The 19,866-nt window shown below is 34.5% G+C and overlaps 2 protein-coding genes across 3 annotated transcripts in view; one reads left to right on the plus strand and one right to left on the minus strand.

Moving 5' to 3' along the window:
* The window catches only part of arhgap39 (Rho GTPase activating protein 39), a 36,878-nt gene extending 31,502 nt beyond the window's left edge, over positions 1–5,376 (minus strand). Inside the window, exon 1 of the mRNA XM_026290444.1 lies at positions 5,103–5,376. Within this exon, the coding sequence (XP_026146229.1) occupies positions 5,103–5,113 (11 nt within the window). The 5' untranslated portion in view covers positions 5,114–5,376. The remainder of the gene's footprint in view (positions 1–5,102) is intronic.
* Positions 5,377–7,229: 1,853 nt separating this feature from the next.
* Positions 7,230–9,492, plus strand: c20h8orf82 (chromosome 20 C8orf82 homolog). Of its 2 annotated transcripts, XM_026290510.1 has the most exons (3): positions 7,230–7,508; positions 7,583–7,631; positions 8,917–9,492. In XM_026290510.1, exons 1-3 carry the CDS (start codon positions 7,374–7,376, stop codon positions 9,381–9,383), a joined length of 651 nt encoding a protein of 216 aa, XP_026146295.1. In that variant the 5' UTR covers positions 7,230–7,373; the 3' UTR covers positions 9,384–9,492. The 2 variants fall into 2 exon arrangements, with proteins under 2 accessions (XP_026146295.1, XP_026146296.1); XM_026290511.1 differs by lacking the exon at positions 7,583–7,631 and having other exon boundaries at positions 7,374–7,508.
* The last annotated feature ends 10,374 nt before the right edge of the window (positions 9,493–19,866 follow it).

Consider the following 19,866-nt stretch of genomic DNA (forward strand, 5'->3'; position numbering starts at 1 on the left):
TTTCCAAAACACTCATTAATTAATGTGTAAAATAAAATATTATTATAATATATATATATATATATATATACTGTTAATAAAAAAAACTTAAACTGAAATTTAAATAATTAATGTTGAAGTACTCAAGTTACTAAAACTGAAATAAAGATAAATGAATGATAAATATAAATATAAAAAGAGAGAAAAAATGTATTGTTTCGGATAATTGAAATAAAGCTAAAATAAATATAAATGTTATATTAACAACCTAAACATAAATAAGTCAAAGTACTAAAATTACTAGTAAAAATAAATTAAAGATAAATAAATATGTATTTAAAAAATCACATTGTTTTGAAATAAAATCAAATATTAGATGAAAAAAATAAATAAAAAATAAATATTTCAAAAAATAAAATACAAATTTAAAAGTGCATTGCTTTTGGATATTTAAAATAAAGCTGAAATCAACTTAGAATATAAATATTAGATGAAAAACTTACATTTGAAGTACTAAAATAAATATAAATTAAAACTAAATAGAAATATATATATATATATTAAAAGCATATTTTTGTTAATTGAAATAAAGCTGTAAAATGATATAAAACAATATATAAAACAAATACTAAATGAAAAACTTCTAAAAATAATTAAACTGAAACTGAAAGGCATTAAATGAGAAGATAGAATTTGCTTCAAATTTGAAAAACTATTCAACAGCCTCTTTAGAGACAAGTAAAGATCAAATCAAATGAGCCGTGTTCTAACTTTACATTTTCCCTCTAACTTGTGCTAAAAATACTATAATACACAGCTGTTTTTTTCTGTGCAGTGCACATTATTTCATCAGATGCATCATTAGTCCGGTTGGTTTTACTGAACACATACAATCTGGCAGCAGCGTCTGTCTGCGTATCTGCAATCTTTCTTGCTGCAATCTGCATATTCTGCATGAGTCATAATAATCATTTTTTATTTGAAGTCACTACAGCCTCCATATCGTCTGCCGGATCGAGTGCACATTAATTACTGACACTCGGACAAATGACATCACTGCTGTTTCTGTGAGACTTTGCCGTGCTAAATACTGTTCAGACCAGGCTCATATTTCCCCCAGAAACAACAGAAAAAGAAAAAGAAAAAAAAACACATAAACACATATAATTGATTTAAAACACCATTTCCGCTAAGATTGTTTGCATTGCAATTTGAATGTTATGCATATTCACGCTCAAAAGTATTATTCTGTAATGCAATAATAATAGTAATAATACGAATATTAAAATTAAAAGCAGCTTAACTTAGGTTCATAACAAGAAAGGCAAAAATTATGTAAACTTAGAAATATACTTAGCTATTTTAAAAAAAAAACATATTTTTCACATTTGATTTTGTTGCATTACCTATAATTCTAAAATATTATAAATCAAATTGTTATAATATTATATAATTTGTGAAGTTTTGTAGTAATCAGTGTGCTTAATTTTCAATTTCATTACGATTTTCATAAAAATATCACACGTTGCAATATATATACACACGCATTTATATATATATATTAAATCATATTTATAATATATTATTATTGCATTACATTAACGAGAATTTGCGTAGTTAAAAATATGCTTAAGATTATATATACAATTCTTTTATTGTTGTTATTATTATTATATTGAGCATTTGTAGTCTTTAGTAATGGATGTGTGTAATTTTCATAAAAATAATACCACAATTTTTTTTTTCTTTTAATGTCAGGTGAAATATTTTCGGATCATTTCTCGACTGTTTTCATGAGATTTACCAATAACCTATAAACTACGAAACTGCCCGTGTTAGTACATTGTCCTGTAATTAACTTATTTCTCATTTAGTTTTATATCTCATATGCTAATCCATAATCCAAGTGAAGGGCCGGTCTATTTAAACATCATTAGAGTGATGGAGTGCCTTGACCTTGCAATAGCAGCATCATTACCATGACCAGGATCATCTGTAAAATTATGCGTATTATTATCATTTTACAGTGGCATGCTTGGGTAAACTATCACTTTATATTACGACAGCAGATAGTCATGCACTGAGATCATTTAACATCACCTGAATAATAATACAAACTCCAACACACTGCATTATGGGTCTGTCATGCATGTTTGAGAGGCAGATCAATTGAAATGGCATTGTGTGACTGCTGCTGGCGACCCGATCACTGTGTGATGAAGTCATCAGGAACATCTGGGTCAATCAGCTCTTTAATACAATGTTTTTTAGCTATCTTTACAGCTAGAGCAATGTAATAATTCAATGCAATTTATGCAATTGCTTTCCAGCTTTTGATGCAATATGCATTAAATTGATGCTCAGTGTATAATGCAATGTTGTTCTCATTAACTAAAACTATTTTAAAAAAAATCTGTTAAAAAAAAAGGTTTTTTTTCATTGAAAATGTAAATGAAAAATTCATGAAAATTAATACTAGAATGACATAAATTTAAATTTTATATTTTTGCATTACAGTAATGAGAATTTGGAGGGTAAATATTAATGTCATTAAAATAATGCAGGTTCAGATTCTGATCTGAGTGGAGTTTGTGAAATTGGTTTCCTTTTTTGGAATATGCGATAAATTATAAATATGAGATAAAAAATATATAAATTGTAACATTTTAAATGGTGCTTTGGCAACTGAAATTAAAAAAAAGTTTAATTTGAAGTATTAAATTAACTCAAATGAAATAAAAAATTAAGTAAAGCTAAATAAAAATGTAAAAAAAAATCTAATATAAATGAGTGCATGGAATTAATCAATTTGAAATAAAGCTGATATAATATAAAATTCAAAAGAATTAACATTATTAACATCAAAACTGAGAATTAAAGCTAAACAGAATTTTCTTTTTAAAAAATCACAAAAAGTGCACTGTTTTTGCTAATTACACTAATTACACTAAAAATATACAAAATATACATATTATATCAAATAAGTTAAGTACTAACAAATAAAGCTAAAAAATATATTTTGAAAAAAACTAAAACTAATAAAAATTATAAAATTACTCAAAATAAAATTACATTGAAAACTTAAAATATAAAAATAAAATTTAGTCCAAAATATTGTCATAACAATACACACACACACACACACATATATATATAACATATTACACTGTACTACTATATATGTAGAGCAGTAAAATACGAGAGGAGAGACAGGTGTTGGTCAGTGTAGGACGAGAGCAGTTTGAATGCCACGGACACAAGGACATTCCCACTGACTACGAGAACTCGAGGAGAGCCTGCGCTCCACCCATTAACACACCCACACCCACACCCAAACACCTCTCTGATGAACACCGGGATCCTCTCTGATTTCACAGCTCAGTTCCACTCAGTTTGACTCTGAACAGAACTGAACAGAAAACTTTTATTTTTTTCCAATAATATTAACATTTCAAATGTTTTTATTATTAAATATTCCCTCACTCAAAGTAATGATAGAGTCATCTGTTGGTGAATTGGGCAACACTGGATGTGCTGTATGTTTCTGATGCACTATAGAGAACTTATTTAAAAGCTAAATTTGACAAAACTGGTTTGCATTGAATGTTTTTGACTTAATAAGAAAAAAAAAACAATTTAGAAGAGTCATGTATGCATGAATTAAACTACAGAGTCTCTGTTTGCTATTATGCATTTCATGAGCACAGCTCAATGCAGTCTGTTTTTACGCTAAACATCCGTATAAACAATCTTATCAAATTCAACTGTAAATCTAATTTGGACAATGAAACAATGTGACTACATAACTCTGCAAAAGCAGATGGCAAATGAAGGCTGATCTTGGGATTTAAAGAATCAAGATGAAGATTGTGATTAATCTGAAAAATCAATATGTCACTCGCAGTGCTTCACAGGGGTGTGTGCTCATTTTGTGCAATTTGCTTGTCGCGACTCTCTGATTGGTGGAGATTTCTTTGCAGAATCATGAAAAATTTAGTTTTTAAATTAAGTTTAAATAATGCAGGCTGATGGCTTCAAATAATGCATAAACCACCAATTAACAACCTCGTAGCTCACCGTATCAGTCTTTACAAATACAAACTGATAGACAGACACTGAGCTTTTCTGATTGGATTTGGATGTTTTCTGATTGCAACTAAAAAAAACCTGCTGTTTAAAAGCCAGGTTTGTCACAGGGATGGGTGTGATTTTTCATGATGCCCATTTCAGATACATACATACAGACCTGACCCAGAAATAGTTGTAGAAATAGCCAGCAATACATTATACATTTTTATTTTATGCCAAAAATCATTAGGATATTAAGTAAAGATCATGTTCCATGAAGATATTTTGTGAATTTCCTACCGTAAATATATCAAAACTTAATGTTTGATTAGTAATATGCATTGGTAAGAACTTCATCTGAACATCTTTAAAAATGATTTTCTCAATATTTAGATGTTTTTGCTCCCTCAGATTCCAGATTTTAAATAGTTGCATCTCAGACAAATATTGTACGATCCTAACAAACCATGCATCAATGGAGAGATGATTTATTCAGCTTCAGATGATGCAGAAATATCATATATATATATATATATATATATATATATATATACAGCGGCCACGCAGAGGGTCTCTCACCACCCCTGTGCATCTGTTTCATGGCCAGTGCTTTGTTTGATAAACACGGGGTGGTTTCCAATAAAAATGACACTTCACATTCCCACATGGATCACTGACTTCCTCAACATTAAGCATAAATAATTCAACAGCACAAGACTCGCGGACGAGGACGACGCCGGATAACGCGTCGCGGCTCGCGTGCCGCAGGTGTCTGCATCCCTTCATGACATTTTGCTTAAAAATAGGATGCTGCGCGTCCCCGCATCGGATCGCATCGCCGAGCGCGCGCCTCGGGGGATGTGGTGCGTCCGTGTCTTCACAGAGGAACGACAGAAAATCGACTGAGCTCCAGAGCACCGGCTTATGGGTGTGGAGGGTGTCAAACTGAAGCGATGCACACCGCTGCACGAACACACATCATATTTAAGAGATGCCAGCAAGCCTCGCGCATTTCCACTAAAGCCCATGTTTCCCTTCACGCGCGTCGTGTTTACCTCTCAGCCATGGCGCTGTCGATCCCGCTTCAGCACGCAGTGACAGTAATCCACAGCGCGCCAGTCATGATGGAGGCTCCGCCACCGCCGCAGTCACCGAGTGAGCGAGGATCCGGAGCACGCGCTCACCGTCACCACCGACAACCTGACGTCATCTTGCGCTTCTCACGGTCTGAAAAAGAGCAGGTTACCATGGCAACTCGAGCACGCTGTGTGGCATCCTGCAAAATAAAGAGAAAGTCCTATCTATCTATCTATCTATCTATCTATCTATCTATCTATCTATCGTCATTTTCTCTATCTATCTATCTATCTATCTATCTATCTATCTATCTATCTATCTATCGTCATTTTCTCTATCTATCTATCTATCTATCTATCTATCTATCTATCTATCTATCGTCTTTTTCTCTATCTATCTATCTATCCATCGTCTTTTTGTCTATCTATTTATCTATCTATCGTCATTTTCTCTATCTATCTATCTATCTATCGTCTTTTTCTCTATCTATCTATCTATATATCGTCATTTTCTCTATCTATCTATCTATCTATCTATCGTCTTTTTCTCTATCTATCTATCTATCCATCGTCTTTTTGTCTATCTATTTATCTATCTATCCATCTATCCATCCATGCATCCATCCATCCATCTATCGTCTTTTTGTCAATCTATCCATCCATCCATCCATCCATCGTCTTTTTGTCAATCTATCTATCCATCCATCCATCCATCTATCGTCTTTCTGTCAATCTATCTATCTATCCATCCATCCATCTATCGTCATTTTGTCAATCTATCTATCTATTCATCCATCCATCCATCTATCGTCTTTTTGTCAATCTATCTATCCATCCATCCATCCATCCATCTATCGTCTTTCTGTCAATCTATCTATCCATCCATCCATCTATCGTCTTTTTATCAATCTATCTATCTATCCATCCATCCATCCATCCATCTATCGTCTTTCTGTCAATCTATCTATCTATCCATCCATCCATCTATCGTCATTTTGTCAATCTATCTATCTATTCATCCATCCATCCATCTATCGTCTTTTTGTCAATCTATCTATCCATCCATCCATCCATCCATTTATCGTCTTTCTGTCAATCTATCTATCCATCCATCCATCTATTATCTTTTTGTCAATCTATCTATCTATCTATCTATCTATCTATCTATCTATCTATCTATCTATCTATCTATCTATCTATCTATCTATCTATCTATCTATCCAATCGGATTGAATCGGCCAGATCCGACTAAAATTTCGATCGGATTGTAAGGGGTGGTTTATCCCTTCTGTAATCCGAGCGAGAGGACATGTAACACTTGATCGGATTGAAAACCGAAACTGGAAAGTACTGCGCATGCGCCGTGACGTAGAAATAGCGGTTTTAATATTTTCGCTTAAAAGTAGACATTTCAAGCTTTCTGTAATACATAGCCTAGCCTATACACTCTAAAAAAAAATCCCCAAATGCTAAATATCTATCTATCTATCTATCTATCTATCTATCTATCTATCTATCTATCTATCTATCTATCTATCTATCTATCTATCTATCTATCTATCATTTGACTATATTATGTATCTATCTATCTGTCTGTCTGTCTGTCTATATATCTATCTAAAAATGTCTAAATGGCAATCCATTAGATAAATTATTAAAGCAAGTGCATTTTAATGCAATATTTATATATAATAATTATATTAAAAATTAATGCAAGTGTCATTGTTTTAAAGAAAGAAAGCAAAACATTAAGAAGGTGTAACCCGTTATTGTTATTGTACTAATGCATTTCAAATTAAACTTTTTACAAAAAAAATATATTTAAAATTAATTTCGTTTAATGTCTTTCGCTGTTGTAAATCACATTATCACTATGCATAAAATAATCTCACCGTTCCTAATTAAAAACGACACAGCGCCATCTAGTGTTCAAATACAAACAAATGCGCCACTTCTGTTATTATAATAACGTGACCTCCTTTCTAACAAAATATATACTTACCGGTGTTTAACAGAGCTCATAATACTCTAATGTAACCACTGATCTATATATGTTCTCTTTTATAGATCAGTGAATTAATCTCAAAACACGTTTACCTCTGTTTACACTGTAGAGTCAGTAAAGCGGAACTGATGTGCGTCGCTTTTGTTTCCGCCGGATACAGAGAGCGCTGGAGCTACACAACATAAACAGATTTCCACCAGCACGCTTGTTTATTACAATGGACTTCTACTGTCAATAAAGCCGCTATGAGGTTTGCTTACAGGCTGTTCAGCAGTGAATGGAGGAGGTTTCTGAGCAGGGATATGTCCTCATACACACAAGGACAGAGTCCAGAGGCCAGAATCAGAGAGTATTTCTACTACATCGACCATCAAGGACAGGTACTGAGAAGAGTACTATAATCACGTTTCATTTATATCATTACCAGAATCATGATTTACTTCTCTCTTTTAAGCTGTTTCTGGATGACACCAAGGTGAAGAACTTTGTCACCTGTTTCAAAGGTATCTTTGGGGGTTTTGAAATACAAATAAAAATTATTTAAATGATTTGCAGACATGCATACTATTATACTATTTTGTGCAATTTCCTTTTGGAATATGCATATGTCATGTGGTCTCTATTACATTAATATAAACCTCTTTGGCTTGGCTACTTACACAGTCATTATGAACAGTAAAATAATCCTAATTTTATCCTTCTGTACTTAAAATTTTAATTATAAAGCAGTACTGTGAGTGTAACATGGTATAATTATGATAATGTCACAGTACTGTATGGTTATCATATTCCTAACCCATGGCAAAGTAAAAAAAAAATTGTGGTTTGTGAGATGAAAAGCTAATAATTATAAATAAAATCAATTAATTAATAATAAAGAAAAAACTTTTTTGTTAACAAATGTTTACAGCATTTATTTATTTTTTACCTAAAACAAAAGCTTCAGAATTTGAATGTATAAAAATAATTTCTGACACAAATGTTAGTATTTTAATTTGTGTTGTAAAGTAAAATTATTATTCAAATATCAAATATGTTTTTTTTAATTTACAGTAAAATTGTAATTTTCAACTTATACTTCTGTTAAGTTGTATAATTTTAATAGTTAATTTTAATAGTTAAAGCAACATTACCAACAAAAGCATCATTTGCATCATTAATAATATGAGAACCGTGAACGTGAATATGTTGTTAAAATATTGAAATATAAGGTTAGTGTTAGTTTATTATCACTGACATAAGATCTAAGGTTTTTATTAATTCTTAAAACAGTTTTAAATTTGAAATAAAAAAAAGTAAATTCTGAAGTTAAAGTTGTAATAAATGTAATGTTTTTGTCTTTTACACACACACATATATATATATATATATATATATATTATTCAGTTTTTTTTTTTTTTTATATTTTATTTCAAGTAACATACGTGTTGTTGTTGTTGTTGTTTTAATGTAGTTTTAGTTTAATTAAACTACTTTAACCCAGCTTTAATTAAATATTTTACATCTGAAGGTTTGGGCTGATATAAAAAATAAAAAACAATAATTTTAAACTGCCATTAATTACTTAATATTTGAAATGCACTAAATAGTTTTTTCCCCATTCATGTTCTCACTATAAAGCAAATGCTAAATGGCATTAGGTTTTACTAAATAAAGAGTTGGAACCAAATCAACGAGCTCTAAAATTAACTGGCTCCATTACAATATAAAAAAATGAATGCTATTTTACAACTCCAAAAACTCAAAGGTCACTTGTTTATTTGTTATTTGATTTTTTTCTCTCCTTAGACCAGCACTTCTTAGTGTTCTTCTTCAAGCGTCTGAAGGTCAATCAGAGCGGGAGATATGAACAGGATTTCCCCTTCCTCTCGCTGTGCGGACGCGAGCGTAACTACCTGCGCTGTGAAGACCGTCCTGTTGTGTTCACGCACCTGTTATCGGAGGCGGGGCTTGAGGAGCGTCTGTCATACTGTGGAGGCGGAGCCAAACTGAGCGCTCCGTTCCGCCCGGAATCTCTCTTCATGCATCCGGTCAGCGGAAGAGTGTACCATCCCGGACCGGAGCTGGGGGGAGGCGTGGGGTTGGTTCGGTCAGCGCTGGCCATTGAGCTGAGCACTCACTTTGAGTACGCCACGGGTCAGGAGAGCACGGGACAGCCCACGCATTTCATATGGGCGGGGCTTCGACACTCTCTGACCAATGAGCTGCCCAAACATTTTCCCGTTCAAACGGATGAAAGTGTGAAGCTGCAATGATTCACTTAACCTACAGATCGATTATCATCATTAAAATCCTGCTGAAATTAATGTATATTTATGCATATTCTGAATATACTGCTGAAATAAATGTATATATTGGGTCTTATTATGTCTTGTCTTGCATATTAATGGTAGTCAGACAGTGATATATAAACAGGGTTCAAGATGAGAAAACAGGAGCGAAAGACGAACTGATTCAATTGAGTCATTTAGGCTGGAGGAACCGCTCCGGTTGATTCAATCATTCAATTCAAGCGAGTCGCTAGCAAAAAATAAAAGAAGAAAATAGATCAAAGTGCCATTAATTTGTCATAACATTTGCATATTGCTCGTTTGTTGATTTTGATTGCTTCTATTATCTTCATTTGTTAATCACTTTGGAAAAGCATCTACAAATTACTAAATGTAATGTAATAGGCTAAATGTAATTTTCTACCCATTAAATTTTGGTCTACAACACCTACCCACTACTCTAAACCAACCCCTTACAATCAGACAAATACTGTAATTACTGGTGTTCAGCATGACAAAAATAACACTATATTATATAACTTAGTAACTCGCCTACTAAGAATGTGTATATATCATTTTTGGGCATGTCCTTCAAAACCTAATGTGCTGACTAACTAGACATCATTTGAAATATGTCTAAAAACCTCCCAAAGCTTTTTGAAGCATGCATTCAAAACCTAGTATGCTGTCTTTGTAAACAGCTTTTGACAGCCGTCTCAAAACCTAGTGATCTAATTAAGCAGACAACATTGTTGGCCATGCATCACTTAATCTTAAAGTGAGTACCCAACACAAACAGTTTTCTTTGTTCTTTCATCTCAAAACTTAATATGCTGCCTAACTAGATTGAATTTGTTAGTGCTTCATATAACATTTATGGTGCTTCATATAACATTATCCAGAGAAACCAATGTTAATGATAAATCCCCTGTTATGTTTGTACTGGCTACTGTATACAGGCCACCAGGGCACCATACAGACTTTATTAAAGAGTTTGGTGATTTTACTTCCGAGTTAGTTCTGGCTGCAGATAAAGTCTTAATAGTTGGTGATTTTAATATCCATGTCGATAATGAAAAAGATGCATTGGGATCAGCATTTATAGACATTCTGAACTCTATTGGGGTTAGACAACACGTTTCAGGACCTACTCATTGTCGAAATCATACTCTAGATTTAATACTGTCACATGGAATTGATGTTGATAGTGTTGAAATTATTCAGCCAAGTGATGATATCTCAGATCATTATTTAGTTCTGTGTAAACTTCATATAGCCAAAATTGTAAATTCTACTTCTTGTTACAAGTATCGAAGAACCATCACTTCTACCACAAAAGACTGCTTTTTAAGTTATCTTCCTGATGTATCCGAATTCCTTAGCATATCCAAAACATCAGAACAACTTGATGATGTAACAGAAACTATGGACTCTCTCTTTTCTAGCACTTTAAATACAGTTGCTCCTTTACGCTTAAGAAAGGTTAAGGAAAACAGTTTGACACCATGGTATAATGAGCATACTCGCACCCTAAAGAGAGCAGCCCGAAAAATGGAGCGCAGCTGGAGGAAAACAAAACTAGAGGTATTTCGTATTGCTTGGCGGGAAAGTAGCATATCCTACAGAAAAGCATTAAAAACTGCTAGATCTGATTACTTTTCTTCTCTTTTAGAAGAAAACAAACATAACCCCAGGTATTTATTCAATACAATGGCTAAATTAACGAAAAATAAAGCCTCAACAAGTGTTGACATTTCCCAACACCACAGCAGTAATGACTTTATGAACTACTTTACTTCTAAAATCGATACTATTAGAGATAAAATTGCAACCATTCAGCCGTCAGCTACAGTTTCGCATCAGACAGTGCACTATAGACCACCTGAGGAACAGTTCCACTCATTCTCTACTATAGGAGAGGAAGAATTGTATAAACTTGTTAAATCAACTAAACTTACAACATGTATGTTAGACCCTATACCATCTAAGCTCCTAAAAGAGGTGCTTCCAGAAGTCATAGGTCCTCTTCTGACTATTATTAATTCCTCATTGTCATTAGGATATGTCCCCAAAACCTTCAAACTGGCTGTTATTAAGCCTCTCATAAAAAAGCCACAACTTGACCCCAGAGAACTAGTTAATTATAGACCAATCTCGAATCTCCCTTTTCTGTCCAAGATACTAGAAAAGGTGGTATCCTCACAATTATATTCCTTCTTAGAGAAAAATGGTATATGTGAGGATTTCCAGTCAGGATTTAGACCGTATCATAGTACTGAGACAGCTCTCCTTAGAGTTACAAATGTCCTGCTCTTATCATCTGATCGTGGTTGTATCTCTCTATTAGTTTTATTGGATCTTAGTGCTGCGTTTGACACAATTGACCACAACATTCTTTTGCATAGACTTGAACACTTTGTTGGCATCAGTGGAAGTGCATTAGCATGGTTTAAATCGTACTTATATGGCCGCCATCAGTTCGTAGCAGTGAATGAAGATGTATCATATCGATCACAAGTGCAGTATGGAGTACCTCAAGGCTCAGTTCTAGGGCCGCTACTCTTCACGCTTTATATGTTACCCTTGGGAGATATCATCAGGAAACATGGTGTTAGCTTTCACTGTTATGCTGATGATACGCAGCTCTATATTTCCTCGCAGCCCGGTGAAACACACCAATTTGAAAAACTAATGGAATGCATAGTCGATATAAAAAATTGGATGACGAGTAATTTCTTACTGCTAAATTCAGAAAAAAACAGAGGTGTTAATTATAGGAGCTAAAAACTCTGCTTGTAATAACCTAGAACACTGTCTAAGACTTGATGGTTGCTCTGTCAATTCTTCGTCATCAGTTAGGAACCTAGGTCTGCTATTTGATCACAATCTTTCCTTAGAAAGCCACGTTTCTAGCATTTATAAAACTGCATTTTTCCATCTCAAAAATATATATAAATTTCGGCCTATGCTCTCAATGTCAAATGCAGAAATGTGAATCCATGCATTTATGAGCTCAAGGTTAGACTATTGTAATGCTTTATTGGGTGGTTGTTCTGCACGCTTAGTAAACAAACTACAGCTAGTCCAAAATGCAGCAGCAAGAGTTCTTACTAGAACCAGGAAGTATGACCATATTAGCCCGGTCCTGTCCACACTGCACTGGCTCCCTATCAAACATCGTATAGATTTTAAAATATTGCTTATTACTTATAAAGCCCTGAATGGTTTAGCACCTCAGTATTTGAATGAGCTCCTTTTACATTATACTCCTCTACGTCCGCTACGTTCTCAAAACTCAGGCAATTTGATAATACCTAGAATATCAAAATCAACTGCGGGCGGCAGATCCTTTTCCTATTTGGCTCCTAAACTCTGGAATAACCTACCTAACATTGTTCGGGAGGCAGACACACTCTTGCAGTTTAAATCTAGATTAAAGACCCATCTCTTTAACCTGGCTTACACATAACATACTAATATGCTTTTAATATCCAAATCCGTTAAAGGATTTTTAGGCTGCATTAATTAGGTAAACTGGAACCGGAACACTTCACATAACACCGTACTTTCTACATCATTAGAAGAATGGCATCTACGCTAATATTTGTCTGTTTCTCTCTTATTCTGAGGTCACCGTGGCCACCAGATCCAGTCTGTGTCCAGATCAGAGGGTCACTGCAGTCGCCCGGATCCAGTCTGTATCCAGACCAGATGGTGGATCAGCACCTAGAAAGGACCTCTACTGCCCTGAAAGACAGCGGAGACCAGGACAACTAGAGCCCAGATACAGATCCCCTGTAAAGACCTTGTCTCAGAGGAGCACCAGGACAAGACCACAGGAAACAGATGATTCTACTGCACAATCTGACTTTGCTGCTGCCTGGAATTGAACTACTGGTTTCGTCTGGTCAGAGGAGAACTGGCCCCCAACTGAGCCTGGTTTCTCCCAAGGTTTTTTTTCTCCATTCTGTCACCGATGGAGTTTCGGTTCCTTGCCGCTGTCGCCTCTGGCTTGCTTAGTTGGGGTCACTTCATCTACAGCGATATCATTGACTTGATTGCAATTTAAAACAGACACTATTTCAACTGAACAGAGATTACATAACTGAATTCAATGATGAACTGCCTTTAACTATCATTTTGCATTATTGAGACACTGTTTTCCAAATGAATGTTGTTCAGTATTTTGTTTAAAGCACTATATAAATAAAGGTGATTGATTGATTGATTGGTTAGGTATATGTCTTAAAAGCAAGTGAGCACCCTAACCAAACAGCTTTTTTGCTCCTACATCTCAAATCTTAGATTGCTGCTTAAGTAGAAAGCATTTGTTGGGCATGTGTCTTAAACCTAGTTCGCTCTCTATATAGCATTCGTGGTCATGCATCTCAAATCCTAGTATGTTGTCAACATAGACAATTTTTTGCAATTGTCAAAACCTTTTATTCTGATTGCATTGATTGAATTTTTGGGGATAAATCACTAAACCTAGTACGCTGCCTAGACAGCATTTTTGGAGCATATGCCTTAAAATCTAGTAAGCTGACTAACTAAACAGCTTTTTCAGCATCAATCTCAAAACCTAGTTGCCAAAATAGACATCATTTGTTGTTAGGCATATGTCTTAAAACCAAAAAAGCTCCCAACTAAAGTAGCACTTTGCTTATGCATCTCAAAATCTAGTATCCTGTCTATATAGACAGCTTTTGACAGCTGTCCCTAAACCTTGTGATCTGACTAAACGGGCAGGATTTGTGTAAAGGCATTACTAAACCTACTATCCTGCCTATGTAGATTTGGGTACTTGTCAAAACGTTGATGAATGCATAGACTTAATTTTAGAGCATGCATCACTAAACCTAGTGCACTGCCTAACTAGACAGCATTACTTGGGCATATGCCCAAGTGAGCACAGTACCCATGCATCTCATCACCTAGTAGGCTGTCTACATTGACAGCTGTCTCAAAAAGCTCTTTTCCAGGTGAATATCTGTTAAAATGTAATTTGAAAATGTAATAAAATGCAGCATCATTCCTCCAGTCTTCAGTGTCACATGAAATCATTCTAATATACTGATTTGCTGCTCAAGAAACATTTCTGATTATTATCAATGTTGAAAGTGCTATTTTTGTGGAAAGTACACTATTAGAAAAAAGGGTTCATTGGGGTTCTATATAGAATAGGGTTCTTTATTCAACTCCAAAGAACCTTTTATGCTAAAAAGGTTCTATAATGACAAGAAAGAACCATTTTGGCACAAAGGTTCTTTAGGCTATTATTCATTCATATATCACATTATTCTGCAACATTTTGTATTTGTAATTAAATTATTGTTTGTAGTAACTTAATATCACATTTTAATCATGCTGATCTTTGGAGAAAAACTGAAATGGCACTCTTCGTGTGATATTGATTAACTACATAAAATGATATAAATATATACATTTTCTAACCCCCATATCTTGAATCTTGTGATCATTCAGGTGCATTCATAAATGCATTTGAATACACTGAATAATGCAGTGAAAGAACGCACACAAACTGCACACGCGCCACACGCACTAGTATGACTTCATCATGTAACTTTACATTAGCCTAGATGCCTGCACTTTTTAGGCACGATTTGTTTAGTTTTTGAATATACTTGATACTGTTCAAAGGCACATCATTAAAACAAAAAATATGAGTTCACATATCACACCTAAACACGCGTGGAAAACATAATTAGAACTAGCAACTAAATTAGTTAAAAATGCCTATCCATATACAGCTATGATTCGCGAACCCCAAACTGACTCAAATGATTCGCGATCCCGCTCCGAACTCCCGAATTGACTCAGATGATTCCCGTCAAATGATTCCCGCTCCGAGCTCCCGAAATGACTCAAATTAATTCCCGCTCCGAACTCCTGAATTGACTCAAATGATTCCCGCTCCGAACTCCCGAAATGACTCAGATGATTCCCGCTCCGAACTCCCGAAATGACTCAGATGATTCCCGCTCCGAACTCCCGAACTGACTCAAATGATTCGCGAACCCGCTCTGAACTCCCAAACTGATTCAAATGATTCGCGATCCCGCTCCGAACTCCCGAATTGACTCAAATGATTCCCGTCAAATGATTCCCGCTCCGAGCTCCCGAAATGACTCAAATTAATTCCCGCTCCGAACTCCCGAATTGACTCAAATGATTCCCGCTCCGAACTCCCGAAATGACTCAGATGATTCCCGCTCCGAACTCCCGAAATGACTCAAATGATTCCCGCTCCGAACTCCCGAATTGACTCAAATGATTCCCGCTCCGAGCTCCCGAAATGATTCAAATGATTCGCGATCCCCAAACGGACTCAAATGACTCGCGAACCCGCTCCGAACTCCCAAACTGATTTAAATAATTCGCGATTCCCAAACTGACTCGAATGATTCGTGAACCCGCTCCGAAGTCAGAACACAGCTCATTCCCTTTGAAATACTGGGAGAAATACTAAATAATACATATTTAAACACTAATAATTTACTATCGTTGAGAAAACTGCTACAGGGCACAGTATAAATATAGTAAAAGTGATTTGTTATATTAAATAGTAGATGTAGTAAAACTTAAAGTAAAGTGAATAATATGAAAAGTGAGTACAATGGTACAATAACATGTGATATAATAGATTTATAATAGCATAAAATTATATGTATAATATGAATAATACCATAATAAATAACTGAACAACAATAGTTTAATAATTGCAAGAAGAATATGTAATATCAAGGGTGGAATAATACAGAATAGACAAAAATGTAGAATAAATTAATAGTAAATTAAATAAATTTAATAAATTAATTAGTAAATTAAGAGTAAAATAAAACATTTTGAAATGTAATTTTTAAATACTATATGTGTAATAATTATTTATCAAATTAAGACACAACTAATGACACAACACAAACAAATTGTGGACATGAGTTCCAAATTGTGTTTAATTAATGAGCTCCTTAAGTTTAATATATACATGTACACACACACACACACACACACACACACACACACACACACACACATATATATATATATATAATAAAAAAATCCTATGAATCAATCTCAGCTCAAGAAATTTAAAAACTTGATGATGCTTGACATTTTGTTCTATAATGCACATTACACACACTCATGCCGAAAACACACACATTTTGAATGCTCCCCTCAAAAAACTTTATATTAATCAAAATTAATAATCATTATAACAACATCACAATGAGTTTATCATGATATTGCAGCTGGATTCACTATGAGTTCCTATGCCTTTCATTTCTAGGCTATTTACATCATGTAGTTTTTGTGTAAAGACAAACGCAGTACATTATTAGCATTAAACAGTCTGTGCAAAGCTTTTTAAATGCAGTCTATAGTATTAGAATATGAGTTGGGTCATTCTGTCGATTCATTCAGGGCTGCTCTGGGTTTAGTGCAAACACAACACTAGTCTGTGGTAAAGTCTTGTCTCTGAGAACAGCTTTCCTCAGCTTTCCTTAAGGCTGTCCTTGTCCTGTTTGCAAATGACTAAAGGAGAAGAAAAAAGAATACATAGAATCAGTTCACAGTTTTATGAAAAGCAATGAAATCCTTATAATCAAGTGATGATAAACTTAATCGGTAACACTTTTGAATAACGGTCCATTAGTTAATATTAGTTAACTACTTTAGTTAACATGATCTAAGCAAGAACAATCCTTCTACAGCATTTATTAATCTTAGTTGATGTTCATTTCAACATTTACTAATGCATTAATTAAATCAAAAGTTGTGCTAACAATGAAAAAAATGTATTTTCATTTACTAACATGAACAAAGATGAATAAATACAGTAATACATGTATTGTTCATTGTTTGTTCATGTTCGTTAATGAATTAACTAACATTAATTAAAGGACCATTATTCTAAAGTGTTACCACTTAATCTTTGTAAATAAGTAACGGTAGTGAAATTAAAGAGAGAAGCTTTAGCTCCATCATTAATCTAGACATTTAGTTTATTATATAAACGGCAATATAAGTTAAAACGTAATAGAAATTCATTTAAACTTTGAATTCTTATAAAGTCTCAGGTTTCACTGCTTACGTTAGCGATATCGCTAGCTATTATTAATAGTCTGACACTGGTGGTTAATTAAGCTGTCAACATAATGTTAAAAATGACCAAAAAACATCGAGAAAGAGCAGCTTAGTCTTACCTGTGAAAGATAACACCCCGAGATCTGTTTTTATTATCGTGTGACGGTTTGTAGGTGTCCAATCTGTCGATGAGTCAGGTGTGTTTTCTTCTGTCCTGATGTGAGAGTTATGAAAGTTGCCCGCTCCAATATGGCGGCGACGTTGACGTGCGGTCGAGCGGCCAATGAGGCGTCTATGTATTTATATGTCTATGACTCCGTACTCCCGAACTGACTCAAATGATTCGTGAACCCGCTACGAACTCCCGAACTGACTCAAATGATTCGTGAACCCGCTACGAACTCCCGAACTGACTCAAATGATTCGTGAACCCGCTACGAACTCCCGAACTGACTCAAATGATTCGCGAACCCGCTACTACCGAACTGACTCAAATGATTCGCGAACCCGCTACGAACTCCCGCACTGACTCAAATGATTCGCGAACCCGCTACGAACTCCCAACTGACTCAAATGATTCGCGAACCCGCAACGAACTCCCAAACTGACTCAAATGATTCGCGAACCCGCTCAGAACTCCCAACTAACTCAAATGATTCGCGAACCCGCTATGAACTCCCGCACTGATTCAAATGATTCGCGAACCCGCTACGAACTCCCAACTGACTCAAATGATTCGCGAACCCGCAACGAACTCCCAAACTGACTCAAATGATTCGCGAACCCGCTCAGAACTCCCAACTGATTCAAATGATTCGCGATCCCGCTCCGAACTCTGGTACTGACTCAAATGATTCACGAACCCACCCTGTTGTCCAGGGTTATTATCATTAACAAAAATGTTACAACCATAGAAACATTTTTATTACATAAATAAAAACATTTTTCAGTTGCAAAGGCAACTTTTGTAGTTTGTTGAAACACTAAAATTACACTAAAATTATTAAGTAAATTAAATAAAGCTATACATTTATTTAAAAAAAAACAATATAGACATACTTTAATAAAACAAAAATGCACATAAAATTACAAAAACTAAAAAATCTATTTTAAATCAGACCTATAATATTATATAATACTAAAATAGCATTGGTTTTAAACGGCAGCATTCAATCACTCAGATCTGTTTTCTTCTGCAGGTTCTCAGTTCCTCAGTTTGAGTCTCTCATCATCATCATCAGCATCAACAGTATTTCAGAACAGAGTCTCGCTGAACTCATCAAGAAAGTAAGAGCTCTTCACATCACAGATACATGAAGAAACACAGCAATCCAGATGTGTGTCATGAGATTGATGAGGTCGGAGTGGGGACTCGTCTGGGGTGTGTTTATAAACTATATAAGGTCTCCCAGCATTTAAATAACACATAGTGCTTTATTAATGCATGTTGATGGTAGTATTACTCACTGACTGTTTCTGATAGAGGTCAGAGGTCGCCCCTGAATGAAAATAATAATAAAAGCATTTCAGATTTTATATATATATATATATTCAGCCTTTTAACAATATTCTTTATTTTTTATGTATTATAAAAGGGCTGAGAAAATATAAATATTTATTCATCTATTTTTTTGTTATATTGTCTTAAAATGTTGTTTTAATTATATCTATATATATGTATACACACACACACACACACACACACACATATATATATATATATATATATATATATATATATATATGTATGTATGTATATACAAACACAGAGAGTGAGAGTATTGCAAAAAAAAAAGGCAGAAATATATAAAGATTTCAAGACAATATAGACTATTTCTAGACTGGATTTCTGGATGTGAATGGGTGCCGTCAGAATGAGAGTCCAAACAGCTGATAAAAACATCCCAATAAGCCCTCCAGTCCCTCAGTTAGCATCTGGAGAAGACAAAAGATTAAACAAATCCAGCATTAAGTTGCTTTTAAATGAAAATATGAAATATGTGGATTATTGTTATGTTTTTATCAGCTGTAATTTTACTGACGGCACCCATTCACATCCATTGCTGAGACACTGATGCAATGCTCCATTTCTACAAATCTGATGGAGAAAAAAACGTATCTACATCTTGGATGATCTGAGGATGAGTGAATTGTGTTATCATACAGAATCTAATTGGGATTTGTGTTGATTGTGTGCATGGATCACATTCCCCCTAAACAGTGCGTCAGAGAGTCGTGAGCTTGCACAGATTTCTCTGCAAACGCTGCATCCGCATCACAAGAGACTACAAGAGCCGCACGATTACACCGTGAGTTCACCATATCAGAAACTGGAATACATGAAAGTGTGTTTTTTCACATC

Source organism: Carassius auratus, chromosome 20, assembly GCF_003368295.1.
Source record: "Carassius auratus strain Wakin chromosome 20, ASM336829v1, whole genome shotgun sequence".
Classification (NCBI taxonomy): domain Eukaryota; kingdom Metazoa; phylum Chordata; class Actinopteri; order Cypriniformes; family Cyprinidae; genus Carassius; species Carassius auratus.

Excerpts from the sequence above, each read along its gene's own strand:
- c20h8orf82 (XM_026290510.1), top strand. The coding sequence starts at position 7,374 with ATGAGGTTTGCTTACAGGCTGTTCAGCAGTGAATGGAGGAGGTTTCTG. Across the intron at positions 7,509-7,582 it reads ACATCGACCATCAAGGACAG|CTGTTTCTGGATGACACCAA; the intron begins GTACTGAGAAGA and ends CTCTCTTTTAAG. Across the intron at positions 7,632-8,916 it reads CTTTGTCACCTGTTTCAAAG|ACCAGCACTTCTTAGTGTTC; the intron begins GTATCTTTGGGG and ends TTCTCTCCTTAG.